Source organism: Pseudorca crassidens, chromosome 2, assembly GCF_039906515.1.
Source record: "Pseudorca crassidens isolate mPseCra1 chromosome 2, mPseCra1.hap1, whole genome shotgun sequence".
Classification (NCBI taxonomy): Eukaryota; Metazoa; Chordata; class Mammalia; order Artiodactyla; family Delphinidae; genus Pseudorca; species Pseudorca crassidens.
The window spans coordinates 75833007-75847403 of record NC_090297.1 but is presented as its reverse complement, the minus strand read 5'-3'; the positions used below and the strand labels follow the sequence as shown (position 1 = coordinate 75847403).

The 14397-nt window shown below is 34.8% G+C and overlaps 1 protein-coding gene across 1 annotated transcript in view; it reads right to left on the bottom strand.

Moving 5' to 3' along the window:
• LOC137208962 (calcium-activated chloride channel regulator 1-like) overlaps nucleotides 1–14397 on the bottom strand; it is a 73961-nt gene that overhangs the window by 46926 nt on the left and 12638 nt on the right. Inside the window, 9 exon segments of the mRNA XM_067709916.1 lie at nucleotides 1617–1761; nucleotides 1763–1922; nucleotides 9119–9355; nucleotides 10209–10379; nucleotides 10942–11093; nucleotides 11095–11210; nucleotides 11340–11564; nucleotides 11921–12021; nucleotides 13454–13631. Of these exon segments, the coding sequence (XP_067566017.1) occupies nucleotides 1617–1761; nucleotides 1763–1922; nucleotides 9119–9355; nucleotides 10209–10379; nucleotides 10942–11093; nucleotides 11095–11210; nucleotides 11340–11564; nucleotides 11921–12021; nucleotides 13454–13631 (1485 nt within the window).

The window sequence follows — 14397 nt, the reverse complement described above, 5'->3', positions numbered from 1 at the left end:
ACTTTTCCAGATGTATCATATAACCTCCTTTCAGACATTCAAAGAGTTTTTGAAATATTCCTGCCTGTAAACAAAGGATTTTCCTCTAATATAACTGTTACTCTCTCTGTCTCTTTCTCCCTCAGAAAAAATCACACTATTGCTATATTCATAGCTTAATTTACATTTTCTTGGTAGTTTATAAATTCTATTCACATGATACAATTAATTTCCTGAAATGTTATGTGTTGTTTCAGATCACTATTATTAAGTGGTTAGTTTTCATTATATCAGATCCTTACAATACCATGTGCACATGATATCTTGTGGATATTTTTTGATGTGATTGGTCAAATTTGAATTTCTTTGATGGTATGAAAATTTTCATTAGTTTGTTTTCATGAATATTTATTGAATATCTAGTATGTGTCAAGTACTATTCTAGATGCTGAGGATACAGCAGTCAAAAAAAGATCCCTGCCTTGATGGAGCATCTTGGTGATATTCTTAGGACCTAATAATAATGGTCTCAGAATATAAATGGGACTTTAGTGATGTTCCACAATTCATACAAAAAAAATTATTCTTGTTGTCTAATGGTCATTTCATGCCTAGGGTCAAAGCTTTGATAGACCACTTTGTTTTTTTTTTAACATCTTTATTGGAGTATAATAGCTTTACAATGTTGTGTTAGTTTCTGCTGCATAACAAAGTGAATCACCTATATGCATACGTATATCCCCATATCCCCTCCCTCTTGCGTCTCCCTCCCACCCTCTTTATCCCACCCCTCTAGGTCGCAAAGCAACGAGCTGATCTCCCTGTGCTATGCAGCTGCTTCCCATTAGCTATCTATTTTACACTTGTCATGTCAATGTTACCCTCTCACTTCGTCCCAGCTTACCCTTCCTCCTCCCCATGTGATAGACCACATTTAATCAATGATAAAAAACAAATTTGACTTCCTTACTGCTTTGGACCATATTTCATTGAAAAATTATACTCTTTTTGATTATAGTTTATATTAACATGAATTATTCATTCATAATAAAAATGAAACCTAAATAATTCTACCATAAAATTTTTTCTATTGTGGATTCATAAATATTTTTCAAATGGCTTGGATGAATTTTGATTTTGTTAATATACAATACCAAATGAATTTTTAGCACACTTTGAAAATGTTTCTTAAAAAGCCAGCAGGTAGGGAGTTCCCTAGTGGCTTAGTGGTTAGGATTCAGCTCTCTGGCGTGGCCAGGGTTCAATCCCTGTTTGGGGAAATAAGATCCCACAAGCCGCAAGGTGCAGCCAAAAAAAAAAAAAGCCAGCAAATAAAATCTGTATTTTATTTTATATTGAGTTAATAAATGGAATTTTTAAAAGATAGGAAATGGTATATTCATTTTGCTTACATTGAGACTAATTAGAACTATTAAACTCAAGTACTTAGGAAATTTACTCCTTTTGTACATTCACTTGTATATTTCAAACAGCTTTATAAAAGACAATGAGTATAGCAAATTAAATTCTAAATAAACGTTTACCAAATATGTATAACATTGAATTTCAGTTCTGATACAATTCCTAGTTTAAAATACAGATAAAATCATAATACAAAATAATGTACAAACTAATACAAAAATTGCCAAGCTGATTGCAGAAATTTTGGTACCCAGAGCAGGGACACTGTCTTCTGACAGAGGAATAAGCTTGGCTATTTGTGCAACATTAGAAACCTCTGAGGTGTTATTGGCTTCATTGATGACTTGGACTGCAATATAGGTTAACATTTTCTATTTTAAAAGGTTCTGACTTAAATTCAAAATTTTCTATTGAGCTGGCCTCCTTAGGTATTAGACTTGAAGTATTCACTAAAGCAGCATTGTCAAAATCTTCTCGGAGATCCAGGAAACTCTTACTTATTCTTATAATGTACCTATTGGCTGGAAAACAAACAGATATTTCATGTACGTTAGAATCACTAGGATGCCTTATTGCTACCACATTGCCTTGCATTTAGGGGCCTATCAGAAATGCACACTGGGTTTTTTGTCTGGTTATTCCATATTCTTTATTTTAAGAAAAAATATGGGAACAGTTTTTTATCTAGTTATCTAATCACAAAGAATTAATTCAAAATTGTATAGTACTAAAAATGGAATCTAGATTTCTTTTTAGAAATAGAAATATGAAGAACTGAGTCCACTTTTAATTTAGAACAAGGAACACAGTAATGTTTGAGTATAGTAAAGATACTCAGTACTCTATGCCTGTATTATTTCTCATTAAGCTGAGAGAGAGTAATGGGACGGGTGAGGAAGAGAGCAGATAAGTAGAGTGGGAGCCAGGGATAAGGATAAAGAGCAAAGGGAGGCAGAGAGGCTGGAATGTGTACCAAATAAACATGTTTAGGAGCTAGGCAGACTTTGATTAGCACCTTAGTTCTACTATTTTCTGGCTGTAACAAAGAAAAATTTATTTACCCCTTCTTACCTTTAGTTTTCTTATCTGTAAAATAGAGAATCGGTCATTCAGTTCATTCAACAAATATTTACGGAATGCTAGTGATGAGCATTATATGTGATAATGCATGAAAAGTATTTAGCACAATGGGAGTTAATAAATGTTTGAAATATTAGCTGTTTTTACTGTTACTTTATCAAGAAAGGAAAGAAAGATGCTGACAAATGTTTCATTTCAAAATGGTTTTAGAAATCTACAAGGGCCATCGATATAGAAATATATTCTCACATTATGAAATGCCATGAACAATAAAACATCAGATGTCTTTTTTGAAGTGAAGACTTTATTTTTTTCATGAAGTGTTGAAGATGTTTTAAGCATGTGGTGAATAACTTCAATTTAGTGTTTTTTTTTTTTTTAAATTCAGGCCCTGTGCCTTAAAATTCTAGTCTTTAAATAAATAGGCCTTATTGATCTGATCTATTCCCCTACTCTTTACATCCTCTCTGCATTCCATTTACGTCGATCTATCTATCTATCCATCCATCACTTACTTTAATTCAAATATTTCATTGTGAAATTTTGCTTTCTTGACTTTGATCATATTATTTAGTTCCTTTTTTCCCTGTCATGACTCCCTGGAATGTGCCTCCCTCTCCCTATCTATGCAAATTGTACTCATTCTTGAAGGTCCAACAGGAGGTCCAGTTTCTTCATGAAGTCCTGGTCATGTATTTCATCCCCTTATGACTCTCTTCCATGAACTCTTATTGCATGGAAAGGAGTTTTCCAGTTTTATAGAGGTTCAGTTTATCTTTTCAATTTGAACATATTATTTTTGAGAGCAAAAGTATGTTTTTGTATGAACTAGAGTACTCTTTTTGTATGAACTAGAGTATCTGATACTGTGTTGGGCATGTATTTGACCTCCTTAATTACTTCTAGGCCCCAACAGACACATGAAAAGATGCTCAACATCACCAATCATCAGGGAAATGCAAATCAAAACTACCTTGCACCTGTCAGAATGTATTTTATCAAAAAGACAACAAATAACAAGTGTTGGTGAGAATGTGGAGAAAAGGGAATCCTCTTGCACTGTTGGTGGGAATGTTGGTTGGTGCAGCCACTATGGAAAATGGTATGGAGGTTACTAAAAGAATTAAAAATAGAACTACCATACAATCCAGCAATTCTACTTCTGGGTATTTTTCTGAAGAAAACAAAAACTCTAATTCAAAATGATATATGCACTTCTGTGTTCATTGAAGCATTATTTTCAATAGCCAAGATATGGAACAACCTAAGTGTCCATTGATAGATGAATGGTTAAAGAAGATGTGGTATATATACACAATGGAATATTACTCTGCCATAAAAAATAATGAAGTCTTGCCTTTTGTGACAACACGGATGGACCTAGAGGGTATTATGCTAAGTGAATTATGTCAGACAGAAAAGGACAAATACCACATGATTTCACTTATATGTGGAATCTAAAAAACAAACATAACAAAACAGAAATAGACTCATAGATATGGAGAACAAATAAGTATTTGCCACAGGGGAGGGGAGTGGGGGGAATGAGTTAAATAGGTGAGGGAGATTAAGAGGTACAAACTTTAAAAAAATAGATTAGTCATGGGGATGAAATGTACAGCATGGGGAATATAGTCAGTAATACTATAGTAATTTAGTATGGTGACAGATGGTAACTAGACTTAAAGTGGTGATCATTTTGTATTGTATAGATATATCAAATCACTATGTTATGCACCTGGAACTAACATAGTGTTGTAGGTCAATTATACCTTAATAAAAATATTACTTGTTGAACAACAATAGAGATATTCACTTGATGTCCAAAATGACAAAATTAGAGGATCATAAAATATTAGAATTACATCTACTTGTTTTAGTAATTTTAGGTCATCTAGTCTGATTTGCATATTTGACAGGTATGGAAATTGGGTCCCAGAAAATTTAAGGTTTTTATTCAAAAATATATAGATATTTATTTTTTGAGATACTTCTACTACCTCCTTTTGCAATGCCTAGGGGTAAAATTTGATAGCAACTACAGTATCTTCCTATTTGTCACAAGGAAAGAGGACGATCAGATCCACCTATTTGAGGCATTTGAGGTTAAACACAGTGAAGTTTTTTTTGTTTTTTTTTTTCCTCTCCCAATGTACGTATGAAATACTTTCTTCCTTCTTTTAGTTCCTATAATCAGCATAAGGGACATTTATTATGAAGCCAATCATGAACTGAAGGCTTGGTCTTAACTGAATTCAATTCAGAATTAAACATTTGGTCAGATAATTTCATTTTTGGCTTTTTCAGTGGAAGTTTCTTTTTAATTTCACCGTATTTTTAAGGGTCATAATGTATTTCAGAGCTGTCATGATAAGAATCTCAATATTGAAGTACAAAGAGCACTTCATGGGTATTTTATGTTTCCTTTGGCTTTAGAATGATTTTTTTTCATTGTGTAATAATGATAAAAAGAAATATAGCTACATGGGAAATGAAAGATTAAAAGCATCATTTCTTTTCAGAGCATATAGTAAGGGGTTTATTATAACCCAGGAGAAATAGCATTGAAAGTGGCTTTTCAGCACTGACAACCTCTGAGATATGTGTCTATTGATATGCATATTGCTTTCATTTTACCACCTTAAAGGGAAAATAGCAAGATTGGCTTTACCCCATAAGAATCTACTAGTTTAGGGCGTCCCTGGTGGTACAGTAGTTAAGAATCCACCTGCCAATGCAGAGGACATGGGTTCAAGCCCGGGTCCAGGAAAATCCCACATGCCGTGGAGCAAGTAAGCCTGTGAGCCACAACTAAGCCTGCTCTCTAGAGCCCCGAGCCACAACTACTGAACCCACGTGCTGCAACAACTGAAGCCCGCGTGCCTAGAGCCTGTGCTCCACAACAAGAGAAGCCACTGCAATGAGAAGCCCGCTCACCACAATGACGAGTAGCCCCCACTCGCCGCAACTAGAGAAACTCGCATGCAGCAACGAAGACCCAATGTAGCCAAAAATGAATTAAAAAAAAACCCAAAAGAATCTACTAGTCTAGCACAATACTGGAATATGGTACGCATTCAATAAATACTAATTTAATTTAGTTAAATTTAAAGCAAAGCTGAAAGTGATTTAAGCTTACTGGAATGATGGCAATTTATTCTAAGGAACTTGGAATGAATGAGATATTTTGGCCTTGAACTCTAATTCAAACTCCACAGCCAAATCTCTGCATGAGATCCTCTCTCTCTCTGGGAAATCTTCATTTAACTTGGCTAACTTCTCTCATTCTTCAAGCCTTAGGTCAGGGATAGTCTTCCCTGAAAAGCCTTTTAAGATATACCTTGTGATCTTAACCCTCAAGCAGAAGTGGCCATCCAATGGCATATCTCATCATATTCTGTAAAATTATCTGTTTATTTGCAGGAAGTATCTTCTGCACTCAACTAACTGTTGAGGGTAAGCATTGTTTCTTAAGAACCTAATAGCCTTAGAGGAAAACATAGGAAGAACACTCTTTGACATAAATCACAGCAAGATCTTTTTTGGTCCACGTCCTAGAGTAATGGAAATAAAAACAAAAAGAAACAAATGGGACCTAATGAAACTTAAAAGCTTTTGCAAAGCAAACTACAATCAAGACGAAAAGACAGCCCTCAGAATAGGAGAAAATATTTGCAAACGAATCCACAGACAAAGGATTAATCTCCAAAATATATAAACAGCTCATGCAGCTCAATATTAAAAAAACAAACAACCCAATCCAAAAATGGGCAGAAGACCTAAATAGACATTTCTCCAAAGAAGACATACAGATGGCCAACAAGCACATGAAAAGCTGCTCAACATCACTAATTATTAGAGAAATGCAAATCAAAACTACAATGAGGTATCACCTCACACCAGTTAGAATGGGCATCATCAGAAAATCTACAAACAACAAATGCTGGAGAGGGTGTGGAGAAAAGGGAACCCTCCCCTCTTGCACTGTTGGTGGGAATGTAAATTGATACAGCTACTATGGAGCACAGTATGGAGGTTCCTTAAAAAACTAAAAATAGAATTACCATATGACCCAGCAATCTCACTACTGGGCGTAAACCCAGAGAAAACTATAATTCAAAAAGACACATGCATCCCAATGTTCATTGCAGCACTATTTACAATAGCCTGGTCATGGAAGCAACCTAAATGCCCATCGACAGACGAATGGATAAAGAGGATGTGGTACATATATACAATGGAATGTTACTCAGCCATAAAAGGGAACACAATTGGGTCATTTGTAGAGATGTGGATGGATCTAGAGACTGTCATACAGAGTGAAGTAAGTCAGAAAGAGAAAAACAAATATCGTATATTAACGCATATATGTGGAATCTAGAAAAATGGTACAGATGAACCAGTTTGCAGGGCAGAAATGCAGACACAGATGTAGAGCACAAACGTATGGACACCAAGGGGGGAAAGCAGCGGGGTGGTGGTGGTGGTGGTGTGATGAATTGGGTGATTGGGATTGACATGTATACCCTGATGTGTATAAAATTGATGACTAATAAGAGCCTGCTATATATAAAAAAAAAGATTTGTGCACTCAACTAAGTGTAAGTTATATAATTTTTAAAAATTTTAAATTTAATTTTGTTTATTTTTTATACAAAACTTTTTATATTTATTTTCACTTTGGATGATCTGTCCATTGGTGTAAGTGAGGTGTTAAAGTCCCCCACTATTTTTGTGTTACTGTCGATTTTCTCTTTTAGACCTGTTAGCAGTTGCCTTATGTATTGAGGTGCTTCTATGTTGGGTGCATATATATTTATAATTGTTATATCTTCTTCTTGTATTGATACCTTGATCTTATGTAGTGTCCTTCCTTGTCTCTTGTAACATTCTTTATCTTAAAGTCTATTTTATCTGATGTGAGTATTGCTAGTCCAGCTTTCTTTTGATTTCCCTTACATGGAATATCTTTTTCCATCCCCTCACTTTCAGTCTGTATGTGTCCCTAGGTCTAAAGTGGGGTCTCTTGTAGACAGCACATATATGGGTCTTGTTTTTGTATCCATTCGGCAAGCCTGTGTCCTTTGAGTGGAGCATTTAATCCATTCACGTTTAAGGTAATTATCGATATGTATGTTCCTATTACCATTTTCTTTATTGTTTTGGGTTTGTTTTTGTAGGTCCTTTTCTTCTCTTGTGTTTCCCACGTGGAGAAGTTCCTTTTGCATTTGTTCTAGAGCTGGTTTGGTGGTGCTGAATTCTCTTAGCTTTTGCTTGTTTGTAAAGCTTTTTATTTCTCCATCGAATCTGAATGAGATCCTTGCCGGGTAGAGTAGTCTTGGTTGTAGGTTTTTCCCTTTCATCACTTTAAGTATATCATGCCACTCCCTTCTGGATTGTAGAGTTTCTGCTGAGAAATCAGCCATTGACCTTATGGGAGTTCCCTTGTATGTTATTTGTCATTTTTCCCTTGCTGCTTTCAATAATTTTTCTTTGTCTTTAAGTTTTGCCAATTTGAGTACTATGTGTCTCAGTGTGTTTCTCCTTGGGTTTATCCTGCCTGGGACTCTCTGCGCTTCCTGGACTTGGGTGGCTATTTCGTTTCCCATGTTAGGGAAGTTTTCGACTATAATCTCTTCAAATATTTTCCGGGTCCTTTCTCTGTCTCTTCTCCTTCTGGGACCCCTATAATGCGAATGTTGTTGCGTTTCATATTGTCCTAGAGGTCTCTTAGGCTGTCTTCATTTCTTTTCATTCGTTTTTCTTTATTGTGTTCCACAGCAGTGAATTCCACCATTTGTCTTCCAGGTCACTTATCTGTTCTTCTGCCTCAGTTCTTCTGCTATTGGTTCTTTCTAGTGTAGTTTTCATTTCAGTTATTGTATTGTTCATCTCTGTTTGTTTGTTTAATTCTTCTAGGTCTTTGTTAAACATTTCTTGCATCTTCTCGATCTTTGCCTCCATTCTTTTCCGAGGTCCTGGATCATCTTCACTATCATTATTCTGAATTCTTTTTCTGGAAGGTTGCCTATGTCCTCTTCATTTGGTTATTTTTCTGGGGTTTTATCTTGTTCCTTCATCTGGTACATAGCCCTCTGCCTTTTCATCTTGTCTGACTTTCTATGAATGTGGTTTTTGTTCCACAGGTGGCAGTATTGTGGTTTTTCTTGCTTCTGCTGTTTTCCCTCTGAGTGCACAAATCTTAAAAAAAAAAAAAAAAAAAAAAAGAACCTAATAGTATTTGAAAATTCAACAAAAGGTCAATCAATGAATGAAATTGTGCAAGTACAGAAATACTTAGAAAAAGTTTTCCCTGTTAGGGAGAAAGGGATGCAACAGAAAGCTCTTAAGTCAGTCTTCTCCAAGTAATTTCTAAGATGGTTCATACTGTGAGAGGCAGTTTGGCACAACAGAATCTGACGAGAGTGAGTTAGACTTATAATTTATTTAATGTGAAGTACTTTGGTCCAGTTCATTATTTCTTGCAGCTTAAGTTTTCACATATGAAAATAGGTGGCCCATAGTAGACAATCTATACATATTATATATAAATAAGACATTAGAAAATTTTTAGCAAATGAAAACCAGTGGGATTTCTTTTAGTATATGATATTTTTAAATGTAATATGAAACTTACTGTTTCCTTTATCTAGGACATTGCTAGGGGCTGTCCATGAAAGTTGAATATGATCTTCTTTAAACTTAGCCTCAAGGTCTGTAATTTTAGCGGGTGGGAACATGTGAGGGTGATTACCAGGAGGAGGAGCTCCTGATACAGTAAACGACACTCTAGAGGTTAGCCTGTTAAAGTCCATTTCAGCTTTTGCCACGTCACCTTTGACTCCAGGTCTGGGCCAGTTCCGTATAATTTTACCTACCAAAACAGCAATTTTGTAACTTTTCATATTGTGATACCTATTCTTTATTTCATAATCTCATTTGCAGCTGTAGAGGGTTAATATTGATTGATAGCAGCCGTTGAAAAAGTAACAGCTTTTAGTGAAAAAAAAGCTTGTTTTATTGGTGTCATTTAAAGATTGATGAGGAGGGACTTCCCTGGTGGTCCAGTGGGTAAGAATCCGCCTCCAAAGTAGGGGACATGGGTGCGATCCCTGGTTTGGGAACTAATATTCCACATGCTGTGGGGCGACTAAGTCTACGCACTCAAGAGCCCGTGTGCCACAACTAGAGAGCCCGCTCACTGCTGCTACTGAGCCCACAGGGTGTAACTAGAGAGGAGCTCGTGCCCCAAAACGAAGAGCCTGCGCCGCAACGAAGAGCCCACGTGCCACAACAAAAGATCCCACATGCTGCAAATGAAGATCCTGCAACTACAACCCAATGCAGCCAAATAAATATTTTTAAAAAATAAATAAAATTGATGAGGAGACGTGCAATGTTAGTACTATCTTTTAACCTATCCATCTTTACTTCTTGACTGTAAATTCTTCAAGGACAAGGATGGCAACTTATTTATCTCTGTAGTTCCAGCATCTAGCAAAATGCTTGCCACCTAGGACGTGCTGAGTAATTTCTTTTTTCAATGTAAATGAACCGAAGGAGATGTAAACAAAACATATTGGAAGCATAGTCCTATGCTAGGTCTGTTAACATAAATATGGTTTTGAAACATAAAGGTGATTATATAACTAGGTTTTCCAATTTAAATGCTTGCCACATATAATTTACCTAAATAAATGACACATTTCTATTTTAATGCCACTTACCATTTTCAACATAGCCTGGTATGTACAGAGCTTTGTTCTGTTGTTGTCTTAAACTTAGCCTAGCCATGTTGTTTCTTTCCTGGGCATGTCCTTTTAAACTGTATCTACCGCTTCCATGATAATCTGTAAAATATCTTGAGTAGATGCCATCATTCTTGACAGTATCAGTACCTTGATATTAAAATGTAATATTAGACATAACAACAAAGTAAAAATGACAATATCAACTTCATGAGCACTAGTGATGGAAGCTATTTTGGGCAATAGTATAGCACAATTTTTTAAGCACATGAGCCCTAGAATCAAACTACTTGGGTTCAAAGCCTGGCTTGGCCACTTGCCAAACTTTGACTTTGGAAAAGTCTAATTCATGGTAAGCATTCAATTAATATTAGCTATTATTATTTCATAAGAGACTCCTAACAAAATAAGGAAAATATAACTAAACCACAGAAAGCATATGCAAAACACCGACACTAATGAAAATAGAGAAAAACTGTACTCTTGTTACATGGGAAAGGCAAAATTGTTCATAAAATTTAAAGAAGATAAATGTGCTCATGTTTATGCCTAGACAAGATAACTAATTGAAAAGTTAAAAAGTTTTAAAAACATTAAAATTAAATTCACTTAAAATATGTTTCATTAGCATATATAGGAAATATTGACTTCTAAGTCATGTGATTATAGTAGGATTTTAAGTTCAGTGGAAGTTGACGCAGATTCTTATTACCTGCACCGTTGTCCCATAGCTCTAATGTTACTTGATGTCCATCTTCAGTTTCTATAATGGCTGTTACATTGATTCCCAGTACAGGCAAAAACCCTTGACTGACTTGTGCATAAACAATCAGTGGGTTAGGGTAATGGGCTGTAGTTTGACTTGTGACCTGTTTCAATTACTGGGAGTGTAGTAGGACTTCTTGCTCGAGTAGTCACTGTCACCGTTTGCATTTGAGGGCTGGCATGATTATTTAGAAGGCTGTAAGTCCAAGTACCTGTCTGAAAATTTTAAAAATACCTATTTGAGAGCTTTTGTAATATCTTCCTACTCCTGTATATGATGTTATCTTCATTTTTTCCTCAAAATTGGTTGATAAAGCATGGAGAAAATTTAAAAAATATTCTTACTTCTGCAATACCTGGTATTCAAAGACAAGCAGATCAAATATTTAGCTTATCTTCTTTGAAATCTGAGGTTTTATATTTCTTTCCTTGTGGACCTTGGAGAAGAATTTCTGGCTTTTGTATTGTCCATGTGACAACAAAGAAGGTGGCATTTCCAATTGTACTGTCCATAGGCACTGTACCATTTATCCATTTCCTTCCTGTAATTGTCAAGGCTTTGCTTTCCAACTGTTACATAAATAAAAACAACAAACATGTGAAACTGATTTGTTATTACAGTTAGTAACATTTCAAAGTTTAGTCAGTTCAGAGTAATTCTAAATATACTTTTAAGATTTCAATTAAAATAACTAAGAATTATTTTGAAGAAGTTTGCAAATAAAAAGCATTTATACTGATAAAAAATAGAAAAATCAAAAGAAAAAGTGACTATAAGTATCACAAAAAGCAAATTCAATAAGGATGTTACACCTGAAATGTTTTCAGGCAGAATAGTTATTTATTAGAGAAAGAAGTTACTATTTAGGATAACAAAAAGTTATTACAAGTGTAAAAAGGCAAAGAATTTTTTTAAAGATACTGACCTGAATAGCCTGCTGAGTGATGCTGCCACTTCTAGATGAAATTCTACTGAAAGCATTAGTAAGGCCATTTATGTCTTTATTGGCATAAAAATGATGTCCTCCTAAAATGGAATTTTATTTACCTTTATAATACTAATTTTATTTTTTAAATTTTTATTGGAGTATAGTTGATTCACAATGTTGTGTTAGTTTCAGGTATACAGCAAAGTGAATCAGTTATACATATACATATGTCCAATCTTTTTTAGATTCTCTTCCCTGTTGAGTAGAGTCCCCTGTGCTATACAGTAGGTCCTTATTAGTTATCTATTTTATATATAGTAGTGTGTATATGTGAATCCCAGTCTCCCAATTTATCCCTCCCACTGCTTTTGCCCCTGGTAACCATAAGTTTGTTTTCTACATCTGTGACTCTTTCTGTTTTGTAAATAAGTTTATTTGTACCATTTTTTTAGATTCCACTTATAAGCAATATCATATGATATTTGTCTTTCTGTGTCTGACTTGCTTCACTCAGTATGACAACCTCTAGGTCCATCCTTGTTGCTGCAAATGGCATTATTTTGTTCTTTTTTATGGCTGAGTAATATTCCATATAATACTAATTTTAAATGGGAAAATCATGTTTGCTATTATACTCTTATCAATATACTATAAAATACATTAAAATTTTTCTTTTTTAAACTTACAGAAGATGAATTTCCCAGACCTTAGGAACTTTTAATATATCAGTATCCTAGATGTAATCCTACAATAACTAAACCTTGCTCAAAATATGTTAGAACAAAGAAAAAAACTAGCCAAATATTATTTTTATATCAATCATTAGATTTAAGTGCTTTCCACATTAGTAAAGCTGATCTAATCACCAAATAACATTATGAAAATTAAAGACAATTTTTAAACTAGCTGCTTATTTTCTAATTTTATCTAAGATATACCAAAACAATTAGAGAGTGACAGTTTAGAATAAAGTAAAAATTGATTAAGTGCAGAAAATAAGTGATACAGGAGTTAATGAAGAGGGAGATAACTTAGGTGTCAGGAGCTGGAAAAGAATGGATTTCAGAGAGCAAGACTCAGTAATCAGGTCTCTAACTCTAGCCTTGGGCAAATCATTTCTATTCTCTAGGTTTACATTTCTTCCTCAGTGAAATAGGGCTATCTGAATCTCTACTTTAAGATTGAGCAGGACAGATGCTGAGCCAGAATTTTGGAACTGCAGTTGAATGTCATTAGTAACCATGGAGAAAGAAGTTTCATTTTGGTGGTATTGGTAGAAAGTGGTGAGAAATGAATGAAGACAGAAAATGTTGACTAATATTAGAAAAAGTTAATATAGGTAGAAATGGAGAGAAGTGGGGGTGGGGAGAGGAAATATATTAATTTGAAGGACAAGGACAAGGAAAGGACAAAGATTAATTTTTTAGAATAGGAAAATTTTGAGCAGTTTGTAGTTTAAGGGGAAAGAGCCCCTGGAATGAGAGAAACTGAAAAAGTGTTTTCTATTCAAACTCTATTCCAAAGGTTTACCTGTCATATCTGACAGTGTCTCCAGTTCTTTGGCAGCAGAAGGTCCCAGAGCAATGGTGTGGATGATCGCACCACTTTGTTTTACCTCCTCAGAGCATAAGTTTATTTCATTATCTTCCCTATCAGTTAGTAATATGATTTCAGAACCAGAAGTGCTTTGGTTACTGTGGATAACTGCCTGATAGTAAAAAACCAGATTATTAATTATAGAATATAATATCTAAATAAATTAAGCTAAGAATAAATCTGTTCTTTAGTCTTGGAGAAGTTTTTAGGCCTATGCATCAGAATAGGCAAAAGGAAACTTTGTATTGTCATTCCAGGTTTTGTTGGTTTGGAAATGAGTGTAATGTAGAATGGTCTTGTAGGTTTCCAAAGGCAGAATGTTAACAGTGCTTTCACATTAAGCTACCCAAGAGAGAAAGAATAAAACACTGAGAACAATGTCTAACCCATAGTAAGTACTCAATGAATGTTAGCTATTTTTATTATCCCAGGAGATACTTGGGGTAGAGGCAAATGACCCAGGCAGTTTGGAAGTTTGCACACTAGACAGCATTTGTAAGGCCGTGACTGAAGGCAGGTGTTCAAAGTTAAATGATGTGACGTGCCTTTTAACGCATTTTAGTTGCTGATTGAAGAATCTCAGGATTTCCTGGAAAAAACATTGACCTGTCATGAAGAAAGAAGTTCCTGAATTTATCAAGTATTATAATTTGGGGGGTATTTTCCTGATTTTTACCAAAAGTAGTGGCTAAGACAATTTACTCAAACAAATTGAGAGTAAATTCTAGCTCCGCCATTTGCTAAATAGAATAGCTAGTGTTTAGTTTCTCTATCATTCATATATATGAATATATATTTATAATAGAGTTCTATAAATAGCTCACTGTAATGATTACCTTTTTGAACTTTGGAGTAAGAAAGAACAGATTTACCAATTA